This window comes from Aythya fuligula, chromosome 7 (genome assembly GCF_009819795.1).
Source record: "Aythya fuligula isolate bAytFul2 chromosome 7, bAytFul2.pri, whole genome shotgun sequence".
Taxonomy (NCBI): domain Eukaryota; kingdom Metazoa; phylum Chordata; class Aves; order Anseriformes; family Anatidae; genus Aythya; species Aythya fuligula.
Genome location: NC_045565.1, coordinates 30,568,390 through 30,592,339, shown reverse-complemented (window position 1 = coordinate 30,592,339; position 23,950 = coordinate 30,568,390). Strand labels below are relative to the sequence as shown.

General features: G+C 39.9%; 1 protein-coding gene across 2 annotated transcripts in view; it reads left to right on the top strand.

Moving 5' to 3' along the window:
- Nucleotides 1-23,950, top strand: part of SHTN1 (shootin 1) — a 59,500-nt gene that overhangs the window by 9,675 nt on the left and 25,875 nt on the right. Inside the window, exons 1-7 of one of the 2 annotated variants that reach the window (XM_032190903.1) lie at nt 4,029-4,141; nt 5,618-5,678; nt 10,223-10,317; nt 12,444-12,612; nt 15,416-15,513; nt 16,514-16,595; nt 18,603-18,697. In XM_032190903.1, coding sequence (XP_032046794.1) covers nt 10,231-10,317; nt 12,444-12,612; nt 15,416-15,513; nt 16,514-16,595; nt 18,603-18,697 — 531 coding nt within the window. In that variant the 5' untranslated portion in view covers nt 4,029-4,141; nt 5,618-5,678; nt 10,223-10,230. Of the gene's footprint in view, nt 1-4,028; nt 4,142-5,617; nt 5,679-10,222; nt 10,318-12,443; nt 12,613-15,415; nt 15,514-16,513; nt 16,596-18,602; nt 18,698-23,950 lie in introns of those variants that run through there. The other variant, XM_032190902.1, reaches the window with a different exon arrangement.

Genomic DNA, 23,950 nt, shown 5'->3' with positions numbered 1-23,950 from the left:
TATACAGTCTCCCCTCGAGCCTGCGTTGGTGGCTTGACTTCCATCCCGTGTGAGGAGTTCCACAGTTTGACTGTTTTCTGTATGGAGAAGGAGCTCTCCAGCTTTGCCCTGAAACTTACTCCTCTTAGCACCGGTGTTTCTTCAACAAAGCTTTCTTTATATTGGGGAAAGGGCAGGGGTTGTTGAGGAAGGTTTCTTTAAACTTCATTTTTATTTACAATTTTTTTTTTCAGAGGCAATTGAAATGAAAAATTTTGCTGCCGAAATAAAGATGAAATGTTCTGAGCTTACTACTTACATCCTGCTTTTACTTCTTCCTCGCTCCTCTTTTTCCCAAGATTTCCTTCTGATAACTGCTCCTCTGTAGTCACTCCTGTGGGTTTCTTTGAAAACCTGGTATGACGTTTTTCAAAATACTTGCACAACAGTTGGGCATCCTCCAGCACCGAGCACGTGCTGAACTCATTTGCCCAACTGGAAGATGGGGGGAGTGAGAACCTCCATCCTGCAGGTTGGTGAGCTTATGTAAGCAGCTCTGCTTAATGGTTTAAGTGCTTGGACTCAAGTGGTTAAGTGGGAGGCCCTGAGTGCATTTCTTCTGCATGAAAAGAATCTACTGATACAGAGTTCATGGTTATGTTTACTCTCAGTGCTAATACTGGCAGAAACTATCGGAGGGCTGGGTAATCCTGAAAGCTCATTAACACCTCTGTAACTTTATATCTTAGTTTATGCTTTGTAGGATTAAACCTGATCTGGAGGAATTATAGCACAGGCTACCTCTGTCTGTGGATCTTATAAGTTGTGAGTAAATTCCAGTACAATTTCTGCCATTGTCAGTATGAGTGTAAACTCCCTCTGTATCCATTATGGACACAATTGCATTGATAGGAGGAAGGTAAGATAATTTTTTAAAAAGATTTGCAGGTGGTTAGTGGAAAGTACCACGGAGTTAGGTAACAGTCTGTGTGTATATGCTTTTGACACACTCAGTGGAATTTTTTCTAACTCACCAAGATACCTGTATGGCTCTGTAAGCTGAGCTATGTCACTTTAATGAATGGAACAATGATCCTACTTTATAATAGAAACAAGGAACTAAGCGCCTTGTAGGCAGCTAACTTAAAATCCCATGTAATTTTAATTTTTGAAAATTTTTGAAACTCTGTGCTTCTTATTTTTATTTTTTATTTTATTTTTTTTTTTCAAAATTGGAAAGTAAATTGATTTTTACATATGCTACTTTGCTTAAAACGCTACCACTTAGGAGGATGCTACTAACATTGAAAATTCAGGAGCAAAAAATCAGATCTTGATCCACACAGTGTCTCTTCCTCATTCCCTTTTTTTAAATTGCTGATTTGGAGAGCTCTGGTGGGGTCTTTGACAAAATTGGCCTGGACATTTTTTTATTAGTATTTTTAAGTACTTAAAAAAAAATGGAGTAAAAATGACACCGGCAGATTACTTCTCTTAGGTCACCCTTTGAACTGAAGCAACCTACTAAGCAAGTGTAATAGTTCACAAAAAGAAATAAATAGGTAACTGTGCTCAGTTGCACACACGTGTAGTTAATATGCAGTTCTGACGTGTTCAGAGTCAGATCATGAATAAATATTTGACTACTTGCTAATCAGACAGAAATGACTCTGAACACTGGTTTTGACAGTGTTTTGTCATTCTGCCAGTAGGAGAAAAAAAAAAGCAAGACAGCTTTCCCAAACAGTAGGTGTAATACTGTATCTCTGATAGATCATTCATGGTGTTTGCTCTGTTAAAGCACACATACAGAGTGGATTATATGTTTTGTCACCAAATGGGAACAGAGAATGGATTCTGCCTTGATGACATGCTCATTCTTTCAAGAAACATAGCAAATGTCATAGGATACTTCTGCACGCTGTGCCAAACTCATAATTTTAGAGCAAGCATTAAATCTGCATAAATTTTACAATTTGTGTAAAAGGGACAGAATGTATCTTGTGTTGCTTAGCAATGGCTTAATTGACGATATGGCTACCATGTGAACTTCTTGCATTTTAATATCTGGGCTGAACAGTCTCCTCCTTGTTTTTGCCCTTTGAAGGCTCTTTTCTGAAGTCAGTAGGACCTTATGTACAAAGTAGCTGGCAAAATAGAAGGCTGTTAGATGAGAATAGACAAGAAACCCACTAATTGTCTCCCTGAAATCAGTGGCAGAGGGTCACTAGGTGGGTGGGAGAGGGTGTGCAGACCTTGTACCCGCAGCCTTCCAGTTGCATTGCAGTCATTCATTGTGTGGCTGCATTCACTGACTACCCGACATCGTCGTGTGATATCAGGATCCCGTGCTGGCATGGAGCTCTCTTGGTATTGTGCTTGCTCCGAGTACACGCCGAGTCCATTTACTGCCATTGCCTCGCTGTACAGGCAGTATTTGGTGTGAACACCCCTACTTGACGTGTAGATGATTTGTTTCTAAGTAGTCACATGTCAGTCAGTTCTCTGCATTAGAGCTGAAAGCATTGCCTCATATTGTGTGCCTAAAGGCAAAAATCTCTAATGGAGCTGGGCTGGCAAAGCTCCCAAAATTGTTTCTTTAAAGGTGAAGTATCATAAGGAATTAGTTGCAAAATGAATTTTGGAAACTGAACCGTTACTTGTTTCTGAAAGTACAGATGTGATGACTTTTCATTACCAAGAAATTAACATTGACTCCTGCAGCTAGTTCAGAAATGTCTGTTGTCTCTTACCCTTGGTTTTTATTGGGATAATGATGCTATAAATATTAGATTAAAAAGATTGGAAGTAAAATGATATGAAAACTTATTTTGCTCTGCAGAGAAGCCAGAACTCTTAACAGATTACAACCACAACAAATGGCTGACAGTCTGGGAGTAGTCTACTGTTTTTTTCCATTTGAGGGTACTCTTGAGTTTGGAGCTATCAGTTACTACTGACAAGGAGATAAATGCTTGAAAACTGTTTCTCTCCAACAATTCATGCACTTGAATGTGAAAAGTGAACAGTGTATTTTACAGGAGTATAACACCGCTCTTCTAACATTTAGGATGAGTTATCTGCTGGTTAATTAACAGCTCTGTCGTATGTGCCTCAAACTGCTTTTTTGACATGAGGTGGCTGTGAATTTTTACAGCTCCTGTGCTTTGTTGAGAGCAGCTAGCATACTTAAATTTGGTATCAGTAAATACTTCATGTTTTAAAGGGAAGATCAAATTATTTTAAGGGGAGATAATGTTCATTATTATGAATCTTAATTATTTTATCTGAACAGTTTGCATAACTTTCAAGTTTTAAACAGTACAGGTAGTTAAAGATGATTTCAACTTTTCCTAATTTTTAGCTAAATTGGAGGTGAACAAATTTTTGTTTTTGCAGGACTGCGTAGTGGCCCTGCTTGCACAGGTCTGATTGCAAAACAAAAGGCAAAGTGCTTTCCATTGATCATTTCAGCAAGGGCAACAATCTCCCATTCTCTTTTTCTTCCTGCCCTTTCATTCCGAAGCACGGTAGCAGCAAAAGGAAAATATTCAGAAAGCTGCAACTGGGAGCAGGAATTGCTCTGCAGAGCCCCAAACCTGCAGACCCTGATTGTGCAGAGAAACGTGTAGCTATCCGCAGAACAGTCGCCGTGTCGTGGTCCAAATGGAGCTCCCTGCAAATAGCACTCAAGGTGAAGTGGAATAGGTCATTTAACTTCCCCTTTCTCTGCGCAGGGAAGGCTGTTACACCTTACAGCACATTACTGGAGGATTTCAAAAGGAGTTTCTTCTGCTACTGGGATAGGGAGCGTACGGCATCCTGTCCATCGGGGTTTCCGTCAGTAGGGAAGTATCTCGCTGATTTCCACAGGCAACAGATTAAATCCTTAAAATGCTATTTTTCTTTTCCTGCCTGAGCATTAAAAGCGCTTTCTCACTTGATGTGCAGCGGGCTGTAAGCTTACAGGGCACAGAGAAGTCCGTGGGTGAAGTATGCCAGAGCGGTACAGTGTCTCTGTTGTAAATGTGAAGAGGCAGCAGCAGTGGCTCACACTGCTCCCCCTTTGCAGTGCAGCTGTGCTCTGCAGGAACAGTCAGAAACACTTCCTTTCTGGGGCTTTTACTGCCTTCTGTTCCTAGACCGTGCTCCCACCGGTAAGGTAAGACACATTTCTGCTGAGGAAGCTGGGAGGGAGGGCAGCAAGATTCGTGCACGATTTCCCTTCCCCACTTTTCCTACGCAAGACAACCTTAACTGCTTCTTTATTAACATCCCACAGCATCAGATGAAACAGCGAGTCCTCGCGCAGCACAGCTTGCTCCTTCTGCACCTCTTCCTTGTTTCACAGCCCTTCCCTCCTGCTCAGCCGCCGTCCCTCATCTCATCACCCCAGTGCCACGAGAGGAGAGCTTGCTTGTCGAGGGCAGCTCCTGCTGCTCCCAGACAGCCATCAGCAGCAGCTTCCAGTGCTGGTGTGGAGGTTATTCCCGTGGTGACACCACTGGCATCCTCCCCCCGATCCTTCTTTGGGCCTTATCCAAAGTTCCTGGGGGCTGATAGAAGGGCTCTCTTGGATTTGGCTGCCATTGAATCGCGCTGTCTCCCTTCTTGTTACTTAACAGCAGGCTCCTTTCCCAGCCAGCTCAAAGTGGGTCCTCATGTGGAAAAAGTGAAAATCGAGCAAAATCATTTCAGCTTTCTTCTTTTTCCCAAGTCTGTTCCAGTGATTTGAATCCTCGTAATTGCAGGAGTAGTTGTGCTGTAAGGAGCTCAGCCACACAGATCTCTTCCAGAAGTTAATTTATGATCTTGAACATGCACAGCCGCGTGTGAGGAAGAATGCCCGGTGCACCATGAGCGTGAAACACGTTATGTGCCAGTCATACTTCCCCTTGGGTCATGGGGCTTTCACACTGCAGTTAATCACTGACTGTGGCTCTTGTGAAGTTTATTCACTTCTCTGGAATCTTTCATTTGCTTATAAGTGGGATTTTATTAGAAAAGTCTATTTAATGTCTGTTTTGTTCCTTGAAGAAACCTTTTTGTCATAAGATCAGTGGCTGCAACCCTATGTAGTGTTAGCATTAACCTGAAAATTAATAAAACTGAGAAATTATCAAGGTATGAAAAAGTGTCCTTCCCTTTTCAAGGATTACTCTTTGCTCACAGTGTTCTGAAACTGAGAGGGATGTCCCTGTTATTGGTCTGGGGTATTTTTTTGTATATGGTAGGTATGGAAATGTATAGTATTGTCTAAATCTATTTGTGTTAAAGAAACTAGGCTTAAAGCATATTCATGGCATGCAAAATGTTGCTTTTCCTGTTGTGTGGTACATGGATGACTGTTTATACCAGTCTGGCATAAATGTGGCTTTTCTAAAATATTTCCAGAGTAGCTTGGAATTGGAGCCTAAAATCAAGTATAACTTGTCATTTTTGTTGAGAAATACTCTGAGTAACAAGTTTTTCATTTAGAGTTCCCACCAATCCTATATGACTGAAAGGAAAAAGAAATGATGCATTTGATAGTACATCATTGTTCAGCAGCTGATCTTTGTTGATTTTCACATGTTGTGGCTGACTGCTAATTAAATAACTGGGATCAGTGTTTCACTTCGGTTTTCTCTTTTCCTAGTGTGACAAAATCAAACAAGAACGAGATGAGGCTGTCAAAAAACTGGAGGAGTTCCAGAAAAGTAAGTTGATATGTTAGTGGAAGTGTGTTTCTATAGACTTATGAATATGGATCTGCAAACTATAAAGCAGTGTTAAGAATGCTGGGAGCTAGGTCCACTTGCTGTTTCTCCTTCAAAGCCTCGTTTGAAGCAGTTAATCCAGCAAGACTTTGATCATCGTCAGACTGACTGGTGTCACAGCACTTACAGCTTGACCCAGGTAGCCATTTGTAAGGTGCAGAGCGGTGAAAACACGGTGGTACAAAAGGTACCTATCTCACCAGGGTTCTGCAAGTGGCATTGGGAATAATATATGCCTGGATTGAGGAGGATTTGACCCTACTGCTAAAACTACTGCTGGTGCTGATAATAATATTTTTTATCATGAAGACAGAAAAAAATTACTTTAAGCATAGATGTACCATTAAAGGTTTTTAGGCTGCACTGATGTCCATTGATAACTTTTCGGGCAAGTTCTGTCTTGTCTGGGCTGCGAGAATGTCAATATTCGGTTTTACACTTTTATGGTAATGGTTCTATTGAAACTGTACGGTGTCTGGAAGCAACAAAGCACATCTAATGGGAGTGGAAGTATTCTAGTGGAATAGCTCCTTAGAAGAGACAATTACAATAGGATTGTGGTCTGTTATGTCTGGTTTCTGCCAGTACGGTGAACTGCACGATGAAGCATTAGAAATGTGGATGAAGTTAATGCAGGATAAGGAAATCACATGGTCTACACTTTTGTGTGCGTTAATAGAGGAATTTGCTCACTTCTATTTTATAATTGTTCATATGATACAATTATGGAAAATAGTGTAAGATCAACAGGAATCATCTACTGCCTTAAATGATCTTAGATAACTATTCTGTGAGGCAAGAATGTTCTCTAAGAAGTCTAATTCCTCTGGAAAAAATTGCAGCCTGTTTTGTTTTTGTTATGATACAAGGAATACCAGAGTGTGGCAGAAAATGTCAAGTAGTTAAGACTTAAAATTTGAAGTAATATTTGATGTTGTAAAATTTTATAGGTTTCTTTTATCTTCCTTTCACACTTTTAAAGGACATACCTTGTAAACATAGTGATAAAATGCCAGGAATATTAGGATTTTAAGGCAATAATAGAGCCCATTATTTGAACGACAATATAAAAGGCAATTATATTGATGAAGAGCTACATCGGCTTTGTGTCTGTGAATAAACTTGGCCTGTACTCAGCTTCTATTTGTTCTCCTGGCATAAACACATATTGTGTGTGATTCCAGTTTAATGGGGCCCCGTTTGTATGCCAAGCAGCTGCATTTTAGGCCCTATTGCGTGATTTCATAGCTCTCTGAAAATTGGTTCTATTGAGCACAAGAGATAGAAGGTGGTGGTGGGGGGGAAAGCTTCAACACACAATCATTTCTTTTCAATTGGAGCCAGCAAGGTTGATGACAACATGACCATTGTGTTATAATGATAAGACCACTAAGGATCTGTACCTCTCATCAAGGCTTTCACACAACAGCAGATACAATTTAATTCACTGCTCTGTCAGCAGTGCTGATACCATTATGCCGTCTGTCTCCACAGTTATAATCACTGTCCTCCGAGAAATGCAGTTGAAATGATCTTGAGCAGTCAAAGAAACTCTCAATTAAGGCTGCCACTTCCAATGTGTCAGATTGTGTCTTATGCACTTGGTACAATTTTCACTTCCAATCCTGTTTATTTACAATGTCTACCAGTAATTACGCTTAACATGTCATTTAGTGAGGGTGCCCCTGCCAAGGAGATTGTTGGGTGCTGCAGTACCATTGAGTGGGAGTTTCTCGCAGTCAATGCCATCAGCGGCTTTTAGTCCCTGATGGGATGCAGTAGTAATGTTGATAATGCAAGTATCGTGCTCATCAAGTCATAATTAGATGCCACTCAAATGTGCCACTTGTAATAACAGTGTTGATTCATGTTTTCTCGGTGACTGCAACTACTAATTAGTTAAGTGGTTTTTGGTTGGCCTGCATTTGCTGCGGATTATTATTACCCCTGAAAAAAACTGTCAAGGTTAGAGATGTTTCAGGCCACTTAGTGCTGCTTTATGAATTTTAATATTGACATAATAAGAACTTTGGACAGACTTAGGAAATAATATATTTTTGTATTTAATTTTGAAAGAATTTTTTCCCCTGAGTTAATCATAATTGCAGGTTAATTAAGCTTAAATGAACCAAGAGTAATCTCTAGTTCTACCATGCGAGCCCGATCCTTGTTTCCCAACTTTAGCTGGCTTTGCTTGAGGGCGTTCGATCCCCGTCTGTGAAATGGGAGCAGCTCTGTGTCTCCGCTGGTCCCTCATCCCGACTGAAGCATTTCATTGCTCCAAATCCTAGAACTAGGTGGAAGGAAAAGAGAACCTACGAGGATGTGTACGTGTTACCTGAAGCTTCTCCTCTTCCAGATTAAATGTAGCATCATGTATGGCATGCTTGGAGCATGTAACTTCTCTAAAGCCAGAAAAAAATGAAAAGACAAGAAAATGAAAAGGAGAAAGGTGGGGTGGTTCTGCTCTTAGAAGACTTTGCAAATATGCTTTGTGGACCAGTTCTCCCTGCTATACTATTTTTCCTGCTCTAAAGGGGAGTTAGCAGGCAGCACTTGAGAGAAGCTCTGGTTTTTGAGCCCCAGGCCTTCGGATCAGACAATTTAAGGAACGCCATGAAAACTGCTTCTCTATTATAGAGCTTACTTCTTGTATGCAGGTACCGATTGGGCAGCAAACTCCCATGTATTGCTGGCTTCCTGTGTCATCAACTATAACGTTAGTTAATGTTGGCTAAGTATCAATAATGCCGCATAAATAAGCCTTCTCAACAGCCTACATTTTTCTAGTTGAAATGCCCGTTTTGTAGTCATTAAGGTGATCGCTGGGCATCAGGGGGCTTAAGCATCTCTGTTCAGTTTTTAGGCAAAAGTCTTAGAAGATGGCAGAAGGTATGTACTATCCAGTGGTATGAAGTCGTTAGTTTTTAGACCTTATCTCCATGAAAATGGAAGGAAACACTAGAGAAAGTCCTCCTTATTCCCACTGTGCTCTGCCAGCCTTGTTCCTGCTCCAAGGTAGTAAGCTGCGAATGGTCCTTTCTGCTCACTCAATTTCTGACACTGGGCTGAAAGGAACCTGCCGTGAAGTGCCTGGCAGAATTAGAGTTCAGCTATCCTACGAAATGGGAAATTTGGTTTCCTGCTTTTCCTCAGAACCCCTGTACAACTTGAAGCTTTGCACTTAGAAGACTTTCAACGCTAGTTAAACACCTACATGTTGCTGAAAGTTGAGGAGAATTGCAAGCAAAAATGCACTTAAAATTCCTCTAACTTGCATCGTTCTCCTACATTACTAAATAAGCTTTGTTCTATAACTTCATGGTCAAGTTTATTATACATCGTTGACAGTGATGTGTATCCACTGTGGTTCTCTCTTGCTCTCCCAGCTGGGCAGTTAGTGTGGGAGCACAGCTTCGTGTTTCTGATGCAGTCAGACAGCTGGCTCTTGGCCTGCTCTCACTGAGGGCTGAATGTGTCCGTGGTGGTGTCCTAATCCTGGAGGATGTCCCAGTCCTGTAGGATGGTGAAGGCAGGGTGTGAGACCACAATGCTCACTTCAGTGCACACTCAAGTGCAAAGAGACCTTAGATAAGCAATTGAGACACTACAACTCTCCAATAATATGGAACTTGGGTTGTCATCTGAATTTGTCAAAAGTCATACAGTGTGAGTGGTGTTGAATTTCCATCAGTATTGCATCCATCAGGGTGTACCCCAGCTACTACAGCCAGCTTCAAAGCTGATAGGGCAGAAAGAGGGGAAGGAGCAGGGCTGAGCTAGTCATTTCATTATTTTTTTTGGAGCACATGCTGTATGAGGCATCACAAGTATAGAGGCTTTGGTCACTCCTTTCTCTATTTCCTAGTAAGCCCTAGGTCTGTGCTGTGTGTCCATCCTGCAGCTTTTCTTCTACCTTGTGTTCAGCAACTGTGGTGATGTTTAAAGTACTGACTGTTTAAACCTGAGGACTGGAAGGTGAGAATAATATCTTTGTAACAACTGGGTTAATCTTGCTGTTTCTGAAGATCAGAACATCAGTATTTTTAAAGTTGTATCCATGCCAAATGTTCAGGAGAAATTGCTATGGCAATCTTAAGGAACAATCCTAATGATATGACTCCACTTAGAACTACAGCTTAGGACTTCCCAGTTTAGGACTACAATTTTTCAATTGTTAATGATAGAAATGAAGATGGTCAGGGAGGCTTCTGCTGGCCTTCTCTTTCCTTAAGTTTTTCTTCAGTTCTCCAGTTCCCTCTCTTAAGGTTGCAGGCATGGTTTCAGAGAGTTGCTTAAAGCAATCATCCAAATACGAAGTGTTCAAAGCAATTTGTAACTGTGCAGATGTTCTAAGTACGTACTTCACAATGTTTGATTTTTTTACATAGAAGGTTAACAGAAAAAGATGTAATAGTTCTGATCATGGGATGCATGTGTCAAATGCAGGAAAACACTGACTAATGTTTAAATTCTCCTCCTAGTTTCTCACATGGTTATTGAGGAAGTAAACTGTATTCAGAATCATCTTGAAATTGAGAAGACGTGCCGTGAAAGTGCTGAGGCTTTGGCTTCTAAGGTGAGAACTATGGTGATTCCGTTTCATCTGATTTCCTTTTTTTGTTGTTAAAACTTGATATTGTGTGTATGTCTCATGTATGTTTTTGCATAATCTTGTAGATCTGTGGAGTTGTTTTGAAGTGGCAAAAACTGTAAGCCATATGGGAGATGCAAAATACAGTTCCTGCCCTTGGGGGGGGAAAAACACCCATTTAAATTTAGTTTCTATTTTGAAGCAGTAAGTCATGGACCATCTTGTTGATATCTAGTTTTTATATGCATTTAGGTTAAATGGAAAACAAGTTTTAGAACTGTCCTGTGTGAGATATAAAACAATAATGAGCATTTCAGTGTCTAAATCAAATGGAAAAAGTCAACCACTGCATTACATTTCAGGTGATTGTTTATGAAAGCAAAGCAAGGGCAGGGGAAAGGTGACCTCCGCTGCTCTGTTGATTGCGTCTAGTCTGATGAATTTAGCAAGTGTGTAATTTTCTATATTCCATCTCATCAGAAGTGCATTATTATTAAAGAATGTTTTTATCTCTGTGTTATATATTTTTGGTTGTGTAAAATGCATCTGAGCCACTTCATCAGAAAATGGATTACAGCAATTTTGAACCAAATTTCATTAGCAATGCTGACTGCCTTCTCCCTCCCCCCACTCCCCATCCCCTGCCCAAAGTACATCTTTAGATATGGTAAAAATCACACCAGCAAGAAATCACTTTAATTTAGATGCATTAGCAATGTACTTTCTGGAGGTATTTACTTAATTGTTTGCATAATGACACTATATTAGAATTCGTAAGATAGACAATCAGCATCTAAGTAAGAAAATGAATGTATTTATGTAACTTTTCTTCTTTGCACTTTTGCTGTAATGGAGGTCCAGGGGCAGTTCCAAGACTAGCTTTATCCCCTAGGGATGCTTCACCAAAGTGGATTTGTTTGTTGCCATAAACCATGTGAGGTTCCCCACACCACCCTGCCCACTTGCTCGGTTTTGTTCTTTGGGAATGAGGTGAAGTTCTTGAGTGAACCTCCTGTAGTTAGGGGGCTGAGGAAAGAATCAAAGATGATTGCTCAGGCAAGAGTTCAGGGTAAGCCTAACTGTTCAGTACGTGTTTTATTTCAATGCAAAAGTTGGACTTCTGAAGTACACGTTGACCTGGATGTGTTGTATGTCATTAGTGGAAAATTGAACCTCATTCTCAGAGCTGAATGCAGATAATGCTTGGCTGGTGGGTGGGCAGACACCCCAACATCCACCTCGCCACTCCTGAGATTATGCTGAGCCTGCTGAGATGTGGGATGTCTAGATGCAGAGTAGCAAAAGAAATTTAGAGAGTGAACGTTTGCAGCAATCCCCATTGTTCAGATTTTCCTGGCACTTTGGTCCAGATGGAGTGGCATTGTAAAACCTCTTCTGTATCAACCACCAACCAGGCATGTGTTTCAGCATCCACCCTGGAGTGGTTTCTGGCTTGTGGTCTGACACAGAAGGAATTGGTGTGTGGTATAGCTTTCATTTTACATATCTTGACTTTACGGTGGTAACTCCTGAGAACAGAAAATAATCTGAAATAATTTTACAGTAATTTTGTCCACATTGGAAGTGTAATTGTGGTGTGTATTAGTTGTAGTTCATAAGCAAAATAACTGTTTTTCTGTGAGCAATTGATACAGCTGGCAAAATCAGACAAGCTTTCAGGAGCACAGTCCAGTTCAGGTCATTCAGTCAGTGCTCTTGTTGATACTGGTACACGCTGAAGGGTTTGGAGCTGAAGCAGCTATCAAAAAGGCAGCACAGCATTAAATAAACTTGATAGTTGATTTGATTTAAATCTACACAGGGTACTTAATAGTCAAAAGTACCAGAGAGGAATATGTCGTCCCTGATGGAAGAAGGGCATAGTTGAAGTATCATGTTGAATTCAAACCTTTTCAGAGGAGAAAGAGGGGAACTTTCCCATCTTTAGACCATTTTAATGTTGAATGGAACATTTAAGATAATGTCACTTTGTCTTGCTCTTTGTTTGCTAGCACTTTCAAATAAGGGTGAAAAAAGCTGTTTTTCTCCTTGCACAGCAGCATAAAGATAGACTAACTAGCTTCTTACTGTTTGCACTTCTGAACTTTCAGCTGAACAAAGAAAACAAGACCTTGAAAAGAATTAGCATGCTTTATATGGCAAAACTGGGCCCAGAAATTATCACTGAAGAGATTAACATTGATGAGGAAGATCCAGCCCCAGACACAGAAGCCAACTCTGGATCATGCAATTCTGTGCATTGTCAACAGCAAATAAAAGGTAAGTGTTGTTGCTGAGCCTACAACACCAGAGAAGGAGTGCTCTGAAGGATGGCTGCATTGCCCTGGGACTAGAGATACATCTGGCTCTGTGTCAGGCTTCTCAGAGTGGACATCACAGGGAGGGCTGTAAGGACATGGTAGGCCTGGAGTGATAGTGCGTAAGGTATATGATGGATATATGTCCTGCTAAGTAAGTTACAGGAAAATGGGATCTACACATCCAAGAGAGCTCAACGTTACTGGGTTGGTAAAAGAAACGTTTCTTTAGGTCCTTAACGAACTGAAAGGTAAGCTGAAGGACAAGGTCACCTTGGTATTTACTTCAATTGCAGTGTCACTAGTTCAAAGACTGTAAAGCAGGACTCTCCATTGATACTGCCATTGTGTCCCTTTGTATACACAAATTTTGTTCATATTCCAGAGTTCCTGTCAAACAAGCAAATTAAAAAGGGACTGTTGTACCAGGGAAAACAGCAAAGCTTGGGAACATGGAAGTACACTGCTATAAGTCTGTGCAATATGCAGAAATTTCTGGTTTCTTTTTGATAGGCTTTTTGTTGATAGAAAATTTGCCTATCTTTCTAGTCTAACCCCATGGTGAAGTTACTGTGATTTTGTATATATTTTGCTATATCCCAGTGTCCAGAAAAGGGGAATTCCCACATTCTTCATTTTGATACAGAGAGAGATTAAATGGTTCATTTAATCAAGCAAAAACATTCATTTTTTTTTGATAAGTTACAGTAGTAAACACCGTGCAAGTACAACTGTCTTGAACTCAGCCTGACCTTGTTAATTGTTATCTGTTTGAATGTTGTAGCCTCAGTGAAACAGTACAAAGTATCACTGGAAAAAAAAAAAAAAAAAAAAAGAAAAAGAAAAACAAAAAAAATCCTAGTATTTTTAAATTTTTTTAAAAACTAAAACAGTAAACCCCACAAAACACCCAAGAAATAAGATGTTGTATGCCCTTTCACATGTACTACACATGTAGGAAAGGAGGCAGAGAATGGTGTGATCCACATCATGCAACCCCTCTGAATCTCAAATAAGATTCTGGAGTTCATCCTGTCTTTTAATGGAGAAAGACGTCAAGGATACTGTTAGAAGGGGCAGAGATTCTGTCTGCAGGTCAAAGGACAATGTTGTTAGGAAGAGTAGCAGGGCCAAATGAGAAAAATATTTGAAGAAATGCTCTGCTGTATATGGTCTGTGCCTTGCTGAAGAATTCATTAGAGAACAAAGTGTGGCAGAAGTTGTAAAGGATTTAGAAATCTTGACTTCTGCTTCTTTCTCTGGCACTGTTATTAAATGTTACTGGTCTTATTTCTACAAGTGCTGAGTATTTTAAAAGCATTGGCATCCCATTTGCTAGAGGAAAAAATATTCTGTTCCTGTGCCTGGAGAGAAGTGGGTGTGTGTATGGTAGCAGAGTGATCTGACAACATGTACCAAAAAGCAATAATAAGGCTCTGCGCCCCGACTAAGCCAAACTGCATGGTGTTAGTCTTGAGGGGAAAAATCTGGTAGCATCTTGGATTACCTGCGAAGTGTAAGATCACGTGTGATGAAAGAGGCATTTTCAATCTCCCCTTGATGCTCTCAGGTGTTGCCCAAGTTGGTGTGGATATGCTTCCTTCTCTCTATGTTGAGTTTGATATATGTACTGTAGCACCTGAGTTAACCTAGTTACCATAAATTTTGGAATCTTTTTTCCCATTAATTTCACTGGAAAGCACACATCCATGAAATGGAAGGTTTGGTTCAAGAATCTTCTGGGAAAACAAGAATTTTTCTTTCCTTTACAATGTTTGTGCCATTAATTGAGAGGAAAATAAATCTGAAGCTCCTGAGCTGGGAAGAGGGGAGGAGGAATTGACATTTTGGAGATCTGAAACCAAACAAAATGACATCCAGTTTGTTGTCATCATCTGCAATTGATTAGCAACAATTTTCTTAACTGGTGGCTGGTATTCAAAGAACAGCAGTGCTATGAAATACTGGAAGCAGGTGGGGAATGAGAGCACTTACTGAAAGCTAATATATATCAATAAATTTATATTTTGTGGTGTTTTTCTGTTAACCTAAACCTCGATATATTATGTATGCAAACTGATCTCCTGTTAAGAAGTGATTATAATCAAATGGTTTATTGCATTGTGAATTTAATTTATTTCATATTTTGATAATTAAGGAACAAAAATTCTGAGGGGAAAATTACAAGCATTAGCTCTTCCATCAGTAAAGGTTATATTCCGACTCTGTTCACATGTTACAAAGACTAAAAATTGGCAGCTGTTCAGGACAATTTCTTCAGTGGAAACCTCCCAAGTATTAACTGCCTGTTGTTTTGTTTATTTCCCTTGTGACGAGAACTCATGATCCCAAAAGAACTGAAGTACATTATTTTGTTTTAAAGGACGCCTATTAAAAATTGCTTTCTGCTACCTGACTACCAGAGTCTCTGTGATGTGACAGTCTCCTGAGTAGGGCTGAGGACACTCCGTGGTGACAGGATTGGCCCCATTATAGCATGAAATGAATCATTCAGAATGCAAATGAAGATGGCAGTGCTGAACAAGGCACATTACCCAACAGAGTAAATCTGAAACTGGAGCCCAATGATAGATCTGTTACTTGACACTTCTGCAAAGTTCCTAAATTATTGAGGATGCACCTTGAATGCATCTGATGCTTTGCATACAGTTGTTTTGTACTTGCACTGCTCTGACGTTTCTTTTGTTGTTTTCTTCCAAGAATAAAATAAAAATATATTTTTCATTTCCTTCCTCAAACTGCAGAGCTGCGAGATCAAATCATATCTGTTCATGAGGAAAAGAAGACCTTAGCCATTGAACTGGAAAACCTGAGGTGCAAACTTGTAGAAGTAATTGAAGAAGTATGTATTGTACCATGGAAGGCGAGACCACGTTAGCGTGTAGTTGGTACTTTTTGTATCTAATTTTGCTAAAAACACTCAGTTGTGAAGTTAATTGAATACTATCTAATCGAAAGTCCTGCCAGCCTGCCCATGTGAGGTACCACTTAGGGCACACATCTAGAAGGGGCCTTCTATGTCAGAGCTCAATCTGCTGCTGTTGCTGGCAGATGATTCTTCATAATCTGTTCTAATGCCCATATTTTCATTATCTCCCCTTCCTGACATCCTCTCACCCATTAGCCTGCAGTACAATTTTTTTCCCCTTAAACCTATCCAAATGCAAGAAATATTTTTGGAGAATTCCCGGTTTAATCACTGTTGCTACTTCATTGAGCATATCCTTGAGTTTAGCCATTGGCAGTGTCCTGTCATGGCAATTAGACCAGCAAATTGGCTTTTTGAGCCAGCAGTTTCATTCCTTCTTGAAAACTGGATAAGCCACGTACTGATGCAAATCAGGACTTAGTGGTTCTTCCTGTCTGTGCAACACTTGCATTCAGAAAGAGACAGCTGACAGCTCCTGAACAATGAACAGAGCCCAGGGAAGGGAAAAAAAAAACAAAACACAAATGCAACAAAAAATCCAGCAGCCTGTCTATATTAAAGGCAAGCAGTCAAGGGCAAGCTAGTAACTTTTTAACCAGGTGCTATGGTGCCTCATCCTGAAAAGTTCAAAAGATTTTACATTTGTAGCTGTGTCTGGTGCATGCTGTGAAAATGGGCCACGGGAGCGCTGCGTGGAGGATTGGTTCATAACCTCTTAATGCTGTCTGTGATAGAGATCTCTAGATTAGGGTGAAAATTCTTGCTATAACACAGAAAACCCTAACATCAAGCCAAACCTAAGAAACAAAATTACTGAAAGCAAAATGTTGCTTGCATTGTGTAATGTGTTATATGCCTTATACCACTAATTAAAATAGTCTTATTTTTTAATTTGTTCTTTTTTATTTTCTAGGTGAATAAAGTGAAAGAAGAAAAGGCTGTTTTGACAACAGAAGTTAATAAGCAGCAAAAACTGTTGGAAAAATGTAACAGAGGTGTGTGGTCTTAGCAGGCTTTCTAAATGTTTGAATATTCTGCAAAGGATGTGTCAGAGTTTCTATGTTATAGTTCAAAGAACATGTTGCAGAACAGTGACTGTAGTCCAAATCTGACATTTGGTCTCATTGCTATAGATGCTGGATAAATACATGGACTGTTCTAGACCGTCTCTGCTCCAGGAAAATGTGCCAGTATAAGTAGCAGGTTGAATGGGAGAATAGGAAGACTTTTTGCTCTGTGGCAGAAACAGCAGAATAGTGCAGACACATTCCCAGTGCCTGAAATTGTTCTGATTTATTTTCAAGTCGTTCCTTTTGTGTTTTACCTGCTTACCCAGGGAGAAAAATAAAGAGCTCTCAAAACTTTTCCAAGGGATCCTGAAAGGTTTGTTGGGTAAAGGAAACTGCGAAGGCTGCTGGTGGATCACTCTCCCAGAAGACTGAAATGTTTTCTTTTTCTGAAAAAGAACAGCTCCTTGTTTTATGTTTGCTTGTTATCCAGAAAAAATGAGTTACACAAGGTTAGGTCCTAATGTGCTGGCAACATAAAGCAAGATTTTTTTGTATGCTTGAAATGAGTTACTAAAGTGTCTTTTTGATACCTACTGTATTCTGAGTCTATGTGGTGCTGTCTCGGAGTTGTGTAATTGATACATACAGTCAGAGTTGGCGAATTTATCTTAAATGTAAGTGTGGTGGTTTCTTTTAGATATCATTTTGAGATGGGCTAGGATGTGTATCCTACTTTCTGAAGTCCCGTGTACTATACTTACCTTTAAAAATTGTTACACTTGCTTCCAAAGAAGCAAGGAATTTACATAAGATACTGTTAGAAATCCAGTGGCATCACTCTGGAAACTAGTCTTTGGCCAGGAAGAGCTAAAGCTTACTAGGAAAGTGCAAGTGGTCAGTGAGACAGAATTTGTAAACAATGCTTGATCTCCTGGACTGAGATGTGTTTGGGATAATATGGGGGAGCGTGTCCCATAGTTAGCTTTAGCCACGCATATGAGGCATGCTTTTGTGAGCACAGTTTAAATACAGGCAGTGCAAAATTGTGCTGCTTTCTTCTTCAGACCCCTTGAAATCTCTTGCAAAGGAACATGTCAAACCTCCCTCAAACCAGGTAGGCAAATAGTTTCCTCCAGCATACCTTGGTAGGTTGAGCAAGGCTCTCTTGAGACTTTGATTGCCTTTGCCCAAAGAGACAAGATACGATCTGTGGTACTTTGTGTCTCTTACTGAAGCTTTGAGCTTGAGCTCCACCAGAAGATGCTCTCTCTACCTGTAGTTATTCTTTGTCTGGAACGAGTAACTTGATCCTTGGCTCATAACTATTGCTCCATACTGATGAAAATATTTTATACGTTAGTCTATTCACTAATAAAAATCAACAACCCTGGAGCAACCAGACAGGAAAGAGTAAGAAAAGTGAAGGAGAAAAAGGACAGAGAAACTGTTCCCTTTTCTAGTTAGACTATGCTAGATGTTCAGCTGTCACATCTCAAAGAGCAGTGATGAGAAATAGCAATTCTGTGAGAGTTATCCAGAAAAAAAAATATATATTGTTTAATTCTCATTTTGCAATTGTAAGCTATAAATATTCTTGTATTCTTTTTAAGTTGGTAGTAGTTAATATGTAGCCTGTAAGGTTCATAAGAAGGGGGAAGAAAATCATATCCTATTATAGGCAAAAAACATTCCAAAAGATTTTTCAAGTGTTAAAATACCTGTACGTGCAGATGTGCATGGGATCATGAGACATGCATGCACAGGTATAAAGCAGCGTGTATGTTTAGTGAGGTTTAAAACAAAACAGTAAAATATTACAAATATTGTGGACTGTATGTAGAAATGTAAAACTAAGTTTCATCTTTGTTCAGGAATTCATGGTACTAGGGAAAAACAGCCTATCTGGATAAATCCAGCAGTACTTTCTTCTGATTTGATGGTTTATTATCCATTCTGCTTCTAATTCTGATTTTCTTTCATTCTTGTGAACAGTATCTGTGCTGGCTGTAGAGGAATATGAAGAGCTTCATGTAAACTTTGAACTGGAAAAGAACCTACGGAAGAAAGCAGAGTCATTTGCCCAAGAGGTGAGCAATTAAGTAAAAGGGATCTCTGACCAAAACCCTACTACCAACGTAGTTGATTTGATTTCAATTCCTCACTCTCATAGAAATGATGGCTTTGAATTTCCACATGCTACTTAACTAACATACATCATCTGTGAAATGGATTTACTGTTTCAACAGAATTTATAAAACTTTACAGAATTATCCATGTACTCTTACCTCTGTCTTTTTTTTAAAGTTTCTTATGGGCTTAATCAGCTACAACATTTCAGTGTGATATATGTAGTGATTGGGTCTGGGAAAGATTAGCTGCCTTTCTACTGGTACAATTTAAAGCATTTTGTTTTTCCTGGAAAAAGAAAAAAAGTGAATTCACAAAAAAAAAAAAGATGCAAAATACAGTATTAGTTGAGGTTTATGCAAGTTTGGTTACTTATTTAAAATGTGCTTTTTGAATAACCTCTTGCAAGGAACATTCTAGTTGTGGAAAGAAAAAAAAAAAAAGAACACAAAAACACAACAACAAACAAACAAAAAAAAAAAAACACAAACAGTGCTTCTGTATGCTAAAAAAGATATGAACTCCCAAAGAGGAAACGAGATGCTGGATAGCATTATGGAACAGCTAGCAATTCCTCAGATGAATTCTAGCTGGCAATGCTGTTTGCCTCAGACAATGCTGCCAAACTCTCTCATTCTGGTGATAGACCAAAGCCCAATAAAATTATAAGTGTGTTTTTTTCTTCCTCATGCTTTTTCAGTTTGCAGTTTGGATTTTGAGAGCTCTGTACTTGGGTTATGTTTTCATGCTTTTGTAACCTGTGCCATGTGTACAATATTTTCCTTAGTAAAAGTTGGACTTCCTAAGTAATTGCTTCTTAGGGAACTCTGTTTTTAAAGAAAGTCATTATACATCAAAATTATAGGTAATCATTATTGAAATATTTTAAATAAGGAAAATGTATAATTTCAGATTTTGAAACCAGGGCTGCCAGTAAAGAGATATTTAGCCTTCAGGAAATCAACTTCGTGTAGAGAGCTCTTGTGCTTTTTGTTTTTGCTGCTGCCAATTTTTTTTTCCAGTCTGTCTTTCACAAAAAGATATTTATTTGATTACTCCTGTACATCTAGCTGCATTCAGTCAATGATAGCAAGGGCATATATTAACTTGGAAACTCTACAGAAAACACTGAAAGTGCTTGTTGTGTTCTGTGTGTTGTGCTGGCTATTTGATTTCTTTGGGGATGAACAGAATAATATAGCAACATTTTAAACAAAACATTTTGTGGGTTTGAGATAAACTGTATTCAAATTCAAAAATCTGGAAGAGAGGGGTGAGGAAGTCAACCAGATGTTGCTTGTGCTCGCTCGCTCTCAGTCACACGTGTGCTCTCTGACTGTGCCATGTACAGAGGTTGAAGAACTTCATGCAGCTGAGCCAAGGGTACTGCTTCTCTCTCTCCTCATTCCACCTATTGTAGCTCTTCCCTGTTCACCTCTTTGTAAGGTCACCGTGTCGACCCTCCAGGAAACCCATACCTGCTGTCTCCTGCCTATTGTCAGTGTCTGGCACATGTTGAAAATGTACTTCAGGCAAAGCTCAAGCAGCTGACATGTTTCTTCCCAAGAGGATAAAAAATGTTAGAAGTGAAAATAATTTACTAGTTATTAAAACATCCTTCTAACTCTGATTTGGGCTATGGAGGTGGACTTCGCAGAATACTGTTAGAGTCAATTGATGCAAGAGAAATATTGCTCAAAAGCAGTGATTTCTGAAATCAGAGACTGTACGTACAGTCTCTTCCAGACCCCACTTTTACAGAGCTCTGTGAGATGAAGCCCAAATTCATCTGTGCAGAGCTCGACATCTCCCTCGGCCATGACTTCAGTGCCATTGGGGCATTTAGATTTTGGTCAAAGGTTCACAGTTGTTTTTTGTTTGTTTGTTTGTTTTTCTTTTCAGAAATAACAATGAGACCTGCAAATTTCAGTACCATGTTCATTTGGATTTTTTTTCAAGACTTACTGGTCTGTGTAGGTATTAATTTTTTTAGCAGTTTTTGTTGGCTGTGGTGCCTGCAGAACTGCTATTTTCAGAAAATAAATTCCTAAGAATTAAGCACGTTCATTTAGCCTGCATTATTACAATATCTATTTTACATCTCTTACTGCTGCTTTGCTTTTTCTTAGTAGGCAAGTGGGGAACAATGACGTGCTTCTGTTCATTAACTGGCAGTAGAAGATTGTATGTAAAGGTCTTACATCTCGTAGAAAAGAGTAATTTATAATTGCATAGTTAAGCTGGTTTTCAGGTCAGAAAAGAATATTATCTGATACTCCGGGCCCAGAATGTTGCTTTTGTTCAGATTCATAACTACAATGTTCAGACAGCTACATGTTTTGAAGGAGGATATTTAAGGTATTTTTAGTATTTGAATAACAAACCAACAGGCAAACTGTCAAGTACAATGTCAAAGAAATCCCGGTTATTTATGAACAAGTGCATCTCTTTTCTTGTGTGTGTGTCATTATTTATGGATGTGGAAATATTCATAAATGAAATATGAAAATATGGGCTGCTGTTGTGGCAGACTGACAGTGTAGCTCTTCGGCTGGGACTTTTCATTCTTTGAAGTCCTTCCAGAGGCTGTTAGGACAGTGAGCTTCAGGCCTGCATTAGTCTTTCCTTTGTGTACCTCTTTTCCTTTTGTGTCATGCAATTCAGAAAGATTTTTGGATTTATTTTTTTTTTTAATACAGGAGCGTGTGACTACAAAGGCACTGCTCAGTTGCGTTTGGGGAAATGGCAATGTTTCAAATTACTTTAAAAAATCTGTGATTGTTGGCCTGGCTTCCCATTGCAAGGCTTTCCCTGGCCTTCTGTTTTCTCTGTCCCTATAAAATGTTTCTTTGAAATACAAAATCCCGCTGGATTTTTTGCGTGAGTTGTGTGGTTTGTTGGGACTTTGTTGGGAGGACTTTGAGCAAAGGGCAACGCCCTGTGCTGAGTGCTTTGTGCTTAACTTGCCTGGAGTGCTTTGAGTAAGGAACCGATCCCTGAGCAATGCACGTGCCATGGGACTGCTGTGGTGGAGTCTTCTACACAGCACATTTTAGCATGGTGCATTAGTTCAGGGTATCTCCAACAGCCTAGATATAGACTTAATGCCTACAGGGGGTCTTGTTTGGTGGGGGGCACGCTGACTTTTTCAAGGCTCAGGCATCTGAAGCCTTTCCTGCCAAGGGTGTTGGCCATGGGTTCAGATCAGCCCCCTGCTCCTCATTGTGACCTCCTGGGCTACAGCTGGAGGAGCCCACGCGAGTGGCTGGCTTAGGCGTTTCCAAGTGGTGCCCTTCCCACCCTGTGCTTCTGCAGGAGATGAGGATTTGCCCCAGGATGTGAGTAATTGGAAGTGCAGGTGTGAGAGAGAGAACAGGAGGTGAGCGTGTGCAGGAGCAAGTGCAGGCGGGGGGGAAAGACAGGGAGAGAGAGGGAGCAAGTGCACATGGGAGTGAGAGAACACTTGAAAATCAAAGCTTTTGATTAAAAAAAAAAAAAATCAAATACAGCCTTAATTATAGTCATGCTGCTGGCACCACCATAATATATATTTAATTAATCAAAAATGATCCAACTTCAAACATTAGAATTCGTGCTCTTTAGAGGTTCTAAAGAAACTGAGTAAATATTGTCAGCCGTGGTGTGGAGAGGGGGAAGGAAAAAGAAAGAGGGTTTGAAGTGAGTCACAATCCATTGTGAAAGGTACAGGAATCTGCATAAAAGAACTAAATAAATAGAGTGTGTAAGGGGCGGGGGCATGGAAAAATCTGTACCTACCTGAATAAAACAGGGTTGTTAACACAGGAATCTTGGCAAGCTTAACTAGAATTCTAGTGTCATGTTTTAAGAGACACTTTAAGATCTCTCAGCTCTTTGTAGAGCAGTTTATAAGCAAACAAAGGAAGGCAGAGAGTATCTTGAAGGCCATCGCAATAATATAGAGGCTAGCCCTGAAAAGCACTCTTCCACAAAGATGAGCAAAATACAATACATTCAGCCAAAGCAAGCCAAAAGGGGTGGAACACAGTGCAAGATGTAAATTGAAAGTCTTAGCGATGTGAAAATCCCAGGAGTTTAACAAAATAATCTGGCATAAATGGTTTATTAAGCATACAACCTGCCTTGCAACAATATTTTGTAAAGTGAACAGTTTATTACTGTCGTGTGTGCTGGCATGGGGACAACCCCTGCACCTAAAATTACTCTGGAAACCTCCCCGAGAAGAGGCAGCGTGCTCACAAAGTTAGTGGTGTGCCCCTGTTTTCTGTTCCCTGAATTTTGGATGAACAGAAATGGAGTGTTGAGCTGTTAGATAACATTTGAGGGTTCCTCTCACTTCTGTGCCTAGCACAGGCTTTTTTCAAGTCACACAACCTGGAAGAAATGAAGGGCTTCCCAAGTGTTTATGGTTATCTGTGAAATATTTTGCGGGTTGAGAGGTTGCATGCAAAGGAGCTGTCATCCAGATGGGTGGAAAATGGAAGTGAGTCTGTAACGTGCATCGTTCCACCATCCCCCTGACTTCCCTTCGACTCTCAGCACTTAGGGATGCATGCAAAAAGTAGACTATGCCTATGTCTGTGTTTGTACGTATCTATAACACAATAACATCTTTGCATTTCAGTTGCTTACCTCAAAATGTCCCTATCCCTTACCTGTGCCAGTTCACAGCTGACATATTACTGGGACTGAATCTGATGATAAAAGGTGGCTGTTATTTTATAGGAAAAATTACTGTCCTTCTTCACAGATGTGTGCACTGCTCATGGGGTTGTGTGCTATGAATTTTGTTGTCTCAATGACTTGTGCTAGACATGAGCTCTCAAAGAACTCTTCATTAGATGCATTTGTGACCTTTTGGGTTAATTTGTGAGGACTTCTGCATTAACGTGCTACATCTGTGAGGGCATACAGCAAACCCAGCACTCGTAGAACAAGTCTGTGCTTACAAGTAGTGTGCTCTGTGCATCACCAAGAATAGCTGGACAGAAACTGGTGGCTGAAGGTAATTAATTCGCAGTCCAACTGATTGAACTGGAAATAATAATTAGAGAGACATGGTAAGTGGTTAGTACTTGAAGTCTCCTAAGCTTGAATGCTACCACTTTTGAAGCGTGATGCAACACTAATACATTTCATCAAGCTTTTTCCCAAGAACAGGCTTGTGAAATGGTAACAGATGTACGCTCTAGGAAACTCTCTCTTTGGTCTTT